At 33.1% G+C, this 7,745-nt stretch overlaps 1 protein-coding gene across 2 annotated transcripts; it reads right to left on the bottom strand.

Moving 5' to 3' along the window:
- Nucleotides 1-330: 330 nt before the first annotated feature.
- LOC137811992 (uncharacterized) lies at nucleotides 331-7,352 on the bottom strand. 2 transcript variants are annotated; one of them, XM_068613855.1, is made up of 16 exons: nucleotides 7,198-7,352; nucleotides 6,097-6,200; nucleotides 5,890-5,997; nucleotides 5,454-5,489; nucleotides 5,153-5,263; nucleotides 4,905-4,988; nucleotides 4,714-4,832; nucleotides 4,087-4,188; nucleotides 3,025-3,141; nucleotides 2,882-2,947; nucleotides 2,561-2,627; nucleotides 1,691-1,744; nucleotides 1,404-1,499; nucleotides 899-925; nucleotides 758-793; nucleotides 331-611 (listed from the first exon to the last, which is right to left on the bottom strand). In XM_068613855.1, the coding sequence occupies exons 2-16, from the start codon at nucleotides 6,097-6,099 to the stop codon at nucleotides 465-467; spliced, it is 1,173 nt and encodes a 390-aa protein (XP_068469956.1). In that variant the 5' UTR covers nucleotides 6,100-6,200; nucleotides 7,198-7,352; the 3' UTR covers nucleotides 331-464. The 2 variants fall into 2 exon arrangements, with proteins under 2 accessions (XP_068469956.1, XP_068469959.1); XM_068613858.1 differs by lacking the exon at nucleotides 5,890-5,997.
- Between the last annotated feature and the right edge of the window lie 393 nt (nucleotides 7,353-7,745).

Consider the following 7,745-nt stretch of genomic DNA (forward strand, 5'->3'; position numbering starts at 1 on the left):
ATTGTTGTTAAGGCCTAAAATTTCATAGAGTACTTTTAATTCTTATTGTTTGAATAGCTCAATTTCTGAAATTAAAGATTTTGTTTAAGTCGATGAAATTAATAAAAATTAGTTCAACACTTAATTGAAGTTTTTGTGACGTAAAATTTGAACCAACTAACCTTAAATCCCATATGGTAATAAACTTAGACCACCAAAACAAAAGCACTGCAAAAAGAATAGAAGCTTCTTCCTTATAGCTCTAATGATAAAAAATAAGGTCGCATATATGACAATTACATCTAAATATGGTAAAAACAAAAGGAGGGAGGGAAGCATTTGTGAGATGAATGAAAAGAAGAAAAGAATATAAATAAATATGTTGAGATTCCAAAATTTGAATGAAGTGTTTATTCATTCAGCTAAATTATGCCTAAGCCCTGTGAATGAAGATGGCTAACAAATGAAGCCTAGTAAAAAAATAGTTAAGAAGAGAAGCGATTGTTTTTGTTCCTATGTCTCCTGCGTTTTTTATCACTGTTAAATGGATTAACCCAGCTTAGGTCCTCAGTAATAGCTCGCTTCCACCGGTCTTCGAATACTTGAAGTTCCCATGTTGACTGCCTTCTTATCTGATCACTCATGTTACAGTGTAAACAACGTTATTTGCAAGATACTTTGTGATCAATACAAAACTTGGTTTCAAAACCAGTTAAAAAGTAACAACAACATCATTTCTAGATACTTTGTGATCAACAAACAACTTCAAAACCCTCACCTCAACTCGCTCATCAAAGGCCGAGGCACCATGTCTCTGATTTTGTAACAAATCCAACAAGAAAATGAAGTTAGGATTTAATTTGTTAATAAATGAAATAGGATTACAGGGAATAACTGTGAATGTCATTAAAATAAGTACCGGAGTTGGCCTTCTACGATTAAAAATCTGAAAAAAGAAAGAGAATCGGTTTGTAAAATAAAGGAATGACAAAATACATATAGCTAACATAACAGTGTTGTTCCTGTGAGTTTTTCTTGTAAAAAAGGAGAGGGGTGTTCTTATTGGAGAGTACTCGCAATCATAGAATAAACTTTCACTATCAACTCAGTGTGAAAGGTTCTAGTGTGGCGTGAGATCATACCAATAAACTTCACCTCACAAAATGAAAATAGTTAAAAATGTTCTAATCTAACGATGCCTGTTTGGAAGGGCTGCCCTATGAACAATTCCATGGATTTGGCCAAGAACCGCAAGGCAAGGCGAATATGGGTATTTGTAACCATTGATTATACACACACAAACACACTTTAATGATAAGTTTTATGTATTAATGCCATTTTTAGGAAGCAAAGAAGCTACATAATGAAGAAAGCTAATGGACACAAAATTAATGCACCCATTTGGAGAGAAAGGAACACAATACTTTAACTGTTTCGTCCCCGCTGCCACCCAGAGTTTGTATTCCCTTGTGAACAACATATTCCCTATCAACAACTCCTACATTTTTTGTGCGATCTCCCTGAAAAATGACATTGATTTCACAGTTAATGATACCTATCATGAAGTCAATGAAGTTAAAATAGAGAGATAATAGGAAATCAGTTACTATAATGACAGCCAAATGTGGATATACATGTTGAATAGAAAACTAGAGGCATTCCAGGACTAAGAACAATTATAAACCTTGTCCAGAAAATGTGCAATTCTCACCTGAGCACAATATCCTATTTTCATATCCACTCCCCATCCATGGACAAGGTCATTCTGAGAAAATGAAAATGATAATGATGTTACCAAACTATGGATTATTTTGATCTATTATAAGCAATCAAATAAATAAAAAATACTAAAAATTACAGAAGGACAAAGTTAAACTCAATAAGGATATTAACCAAAAAATAAGTGAAGAAATTCAAGTTTATTGGAATAAGTTTTATTATTCAAAGTTAATCCACTACCTCATACATAAACCTAATTGCAAGAATTTTATAACCTTGACAAACTTAATGAATGAATACATTAAATAATGAATATCATTTAAAAAAAATAGTAAATTTAGGTCCTTAGCCTAAGTTAATTCCAGAAGGGGCATCATGGGATTAATAGTGGGGGGAGAAGGAAGTAATGGTGAAAATGATCAATGGAAGGAAGAGAGGGAGAGAGGAGCCTAATAGAATTGTTGTGAAAGGTTAAAAGAACAATACAAAAGTGTAGAGTGAAGATAAAACTGAAAATAATGGCTTTGACTTCTGAGAGAGGGGTGGGGGAGCGCCTCTCTTAAGGCTGGGAACTCAGTTCTGTAAATTAGTTATTTCTTCTAATGTAATTCTCTTTCTCAGTTACTCTTTAATTCAAAGAATTTTCCAGATTTAGAGATAGTTATACATAATAAATTTCATCTTTTTATCTAGTAATACTACCTTACAAATTAATCAATCTCTCTGTTCATAACGTAACGTTACAATAGAGTAGATAAGACAATTGTATTATAAAAGAGATAAAACTTCGAATAATTTTGAAAGAATTTCAGGTGTTGTTTGTGGTTAAAATTATAACAATTCCTATGGGCATCGAAAATACCTGTATAAGATGCCAAGTACAATCCCAGGCAGATCGAGAGAAAACAGGAGCCATACCTTCCACAAACCTGCCAAGTTTCAATGAAATTTCTGTGTCATTCATAACATGATTGTAGATACAAAAAAATAAACTATCATAAAACTCCAAAAGATCAAATGTTCTTTTCATTTTGTTAAGTTCCTTTTTCTATACATTGACTGCTCAAATTTAAACGTCTATGGTATCTTCACAGCAGAAAGAAGGAGGATAACACCACACGAATAAGAATCAGAATGAACATCTCTAGAAAAAATCAGCATAACCAAGTTCAGAGAAACTTACCCAGTGCATGGAGGCCCTTTACTTGACTCTGAACACCTAGTATTGCCTCTGAGTTCATAGACTCTTCTGCATGTATGAAACTCAAGCTAAGTTTGAAATTGATTAGCAAGAACATGTATCAATAGCTTCAAACAAAAAGTCACCTGTGAACTTTTTTGGTCCTAGCTCTAACTGTAATTCTATGATGTATCTCTGTAGAATCTGGGTCAAGAGCTGGTTGAGATATCTCCAATCCTTCTTCCTTCACAATTTCAATGTATCTGTAAAAAAGGAAAAAGAAAAAAGATATTCATGTGAATTCATTCTTTCTTTTATGAGAGCATAAAAAGCCTGTCATGAGGTGTGATTGATAGTCTTTGAAATAACAAGATAATAAAAGATTACCTAGTAATCTAATGTCACTTTATTAATCTAATAAAGATGCTTTAGAGCTTATTTTGCGTGCAAGTTCAATTAAACAACAGAGAGGCAGAGAATCATTAGAGTTAAAAAAAATTCAATACTGCCTTGCCTTTTATCTAAAATTAAAAAAATTATCAACATGGCAATAATGTATAAATTGAAAACACGGCATTCAACATATATGCAATCATTGAAATACACATGCATGTAGAAATGAATTGGCACTGCATCACCAGCCATGGGTATAAATAATCAAGTGAACTACTAATATTATGAGCAGATGAAGCAGGTTGTGAGCTGATTTGGTGAAGCACAAGTTGACAAAATAAATATTAATTTCAAACACCTAAGCTAAAATAGAAAGAGAGAGGATTTATCCACTTGTTATTTTTTTTCTCAAAAGCAATGATCTAGCTTTTCATTGTAATTTTAAACAGAGGAGAAATACCTCTTTAACAAATTGATTATGCAGGCTAGCCTCTTAAAGTGTTCATTATTGAAAATAAAGAACTTTATCTTGAAATTATTTTCTACAAGTAACAGTTTTTAAGTGGGTTTTATTTTCACAAAGTTTTTCATTTTATATAGCAGCCGAGACACCCAAGATGCCATTCTAATGAAAAGTGGTCCTATTTTATTCAGTTATCATGTCATATAATTGAATAAAATAGGATCACTTTTCATTATAATTGTATCATGGGTCCCCCAGCTGGTATATAAAATGAAAAGCTTCATATTAGAAGCAAAAAAGCAGGCAAATGTAAAAGTATAGCACAAGAGAGGAACAAAACCACCAGTGATACCTTGATGGAGAAAAATGCTCCACGCCTAAGTCCTCATCCCAGAGAAAGATGTAATCATAAATAGAAACTATATCTGGATGAAGAAATCTTTTTGCAAACCACCTGTGGAAACACTAAGGAATTAATACCAAGACAGGTAAAAACAAACCATTGATATATAAACATTCATCATATATTTAAAACAAAAGCATATATGTTAGGCGACAAAAGTACGAGGACCTGAAATCTGGAATGCACAGACTGAAAAGGGATACATAACCAAGCAATAGTAACAGAACCAAGGTCAGGTACATCATCCAATTCATCTACAACTAGAAGATTAACATGGGTTCAGTGAGGTATTAAGTTGTTCTGTAATGTTTTTCAATTTGAATGGTGTTATTCCCAGGAGTAAAATTGGATGTAAATCATGACCTTGATTTTAATACATTGACAGAAACAAAAATATTTTTCCTACTTCTAATGATGTTTACATACCCTTCTTGACTCATTATTTTCAATAAATCCTTGATTCGTGACATGTTTCCAGGAATGTTTAAAGCAAACTCTATTCAATTAACATACATTAAACAGTATAAGATTTTCAGATAGAAAGAAAGAACATATACGGTCAGTCTAGTAATATACCACTTTGTTTGGTTTTGAGCAATTATGTGTATGGCCTTGCTACTCCATTTAAGATCCCACCATCCATCCAGATTGGCATCATAATGGAATAAAATAATTGTAAAATTCTCTGGAAGAAACTGAAATCAATGAAATTAGATTAGGAGTGCTGACTAAAACAATTTTGATAACCTAATGAATCAACAAATTACCTTTTGCACCATGGCATCTACATTATGCTTTTGTTTCATACCCACTGGAATTGCGAGCAAGTTGCGATGGGAGTAAACACTAGCCTGCAATCAAATAACCACCACCGAGCAATCACAAAATCAGCTAGCTCAAGGGAAGCAGCTTTGATAACTGATGGCATGCTCATTGCAGTTTCCCAAATACAGCCATCATGTGTCAGTTTAAATAGAACCATAATATAAAAGAAAAAAACTTCAAAGATGCTTACCTTTGACCTCAAATTACTTGGAGACCATAAAGGCCTAAACTCTAAATCTGAAGTATCCTGTATTATACCTCGTGGTAAGCCCTTCAGATTTCCAGAAGTATCAGGATATGGCTGCAAAGTGGCATCAAAAGCACCAATGTGAAAACGAATATGCATCCATGTTACATAATCAAACAAATGCAAGAATTGCTAAGTAGGGAGATGCATCCAAAATTTTGAAAGTAGGAAATCATTCACCATCTAAATGCACCATGGCTTAAATTTAGAAAAAGACAGAAAAGCGATTAGTGTCAGAATATACCCTGTCTTCTTCCAGGATACTCCACTTTTTGTCTATCTGATAATAATAAATGAAACAGAGAAAAAAAAATTCAAATTAGAACAGGAAGTACAAGAATACAATGTCATGTATTGATGCATTAAGAAAGTTAAAGCTCGGGCCATGTAGCCGAACACCTGCTACAAAAGATGGCTTTTGAATGTACACCATACTAGGAGCTGGAAAAAGCTTTCAAGGAAGGCTACAGGGTTTCAGATATACTTTTTCAATATCACTTAACGACAACAAAGAGTTCGATTTTTTAATGTTAATCACTTCACAAGTTTCCTAACCAAAATGAATATTGTAATACTACTCTGGATAAAACAGCACTTCAGCACTAAATGATCCCTGCCTGATGCAGAATAGAAATTTAATCAACATTTTTGGCCCAAAGTCATGATATGCAATCTCATACCTCTTCTTGGTAATATTGATACTTTAAAGTCCTATACACGACAAACAACATTACTGTACAAACAACTATCATAAAAGGAAGTTGCTTCATCTTCAAAATTGATTTCCCCTGGTTCAAGAAACACAAAACTCCTCAATAAAAATCTTTTTACAATATATTCTCCTTCGAAATATCATAAGTAATGACTTCAAAGCAAACAAGACAAACCATTAGGCAAGACACTCCTTTTTCCCGTCGGCCACCTCCATGATTTGATTGACCTCATAGAAAAAATGGATCTCCTATTCAGTCTTCATCACAAACTGCTTGCTCTGATAGAAAGTATCAGAAAATATTAAATCTTATAAAGCACAAAGGACTTAAAGGAGAAATACTGATTTAGAATTTTGAGCTAAATCACAAGCCTGTAACTCAAACCCCAATGTCCAAAACAGAGAGAAAATTGTACATAACAGAATGACAAATAAGAAATTATGAATTATATTTACTTATGTGAGAGAAACTGGGGACTAACAAAGGGATTAGTGAGACGTTCATGCACATGATGCAGTGTGACAAAAAAGAACTAATGCATGTGAAAATTGAGAAACATGCTTAGAGTAAATGCAATGATCACAAGTTGCTTAATCCACACTCGTTACCAACACCAGCCAAACCTCCACATAACGGCACTAAAATACATATACAATCTATTTCAAAACCGACATCACGTGCTCCAAGACATAAGCACCCCAAGGACACGAAAACAGAGCTGCATGCGTGACACAAGGATCATATGAAAAACAGAAAGAAAAAGGAGAGGAAAATACACAGCTGGCAAAAACATTGGCCAACACCTGAAAACCAAAACTCTGTTCTTTACAGCAAAGTCCAATTGCTTAATAAAATGAGACAAAAAAATAACATTACAGAAAAGGAAAAATGGGTTCACTCTTCAAATTTTTCATACATTAAAAAACATTGAAACAACTCCCTGAGCTTTTTAATTAGATCCAACCCTTAAGAGACTTTCATTCTTCATCGCCACATAGAAAAGAGTAAAGTTATACTTCCACCCCAAAATTAAACAAAGAGCAAAAACCTTCATTGATTGGCATCACAAATCGAAACATCATTTTCATGAGACAGAACAAATTCAATACTTTCCAACACTTGGAGATCCTCCTCCAAAATAAAGCACTGGGACCCAGTAGAGAAAACGGGGAAAAGAGGCATGAAAGGCAATGGGATAGATAAAAAACAGGGGGAAACAAAAGGGTATGCATGAAAAGTGGAAAAGGAGGAAGCGTTGAAGATCACTGGACATACCCAGATGCAGAAGAATCTCAATGAAGAGGGAAACAGAGGTGAGAGCGAGCGAGAAGGAAGGAAGAGTGAAGAAAGAGGACGTTCAGACAATGGAGTTAGAAGACAAGAGAAGAGAGAGAGGGTAAAGGAATATGTTATTATATGCATGCGTGGCTAAGGGAACTATGGGCATTTCGGGTATTATGGAAGCTGCCACAAGCTTGGCTAATGGTTATTCACTAACTGTCATCTCCAATGCAACATTTATTTTTTTTCAAGATTTATGTTCTATTATTCTTAAGATTTCATTATTATTTTTATTGTAATGTAATAATTTTATAAATATTTTTTTTACTTATATCTATAGGTAAAAATAAGGATATTTTTTAGATAAAAAAATAAGTGATTATTATTATAATTCAAAAAAAATTAATTTTATAAAATATTATAGTAATTTACTAAAAAAAGTATTTATAAAATTTAGAATTCTAATAACTCATGTATTAAATAAGTCATAAATAAATAATTAATGTAACGAGACACTAATAATAATACCTTATAAAGCCAAA

This window comes from Phaseolus vulgaris, chromosome 2 (assembly GCF_051622355.1).
Source record: "Phaseolus vulgaris cultivar YP4 chromosome 2, ASM5162235v1, whole genome shotgun sequence".
NCBI lineage: Eukaryota > Viridiplantae > Streptophyta > Magnoliopsida > Fabales > Fabaceae > Phaseolus > Phaseolus vulgaris.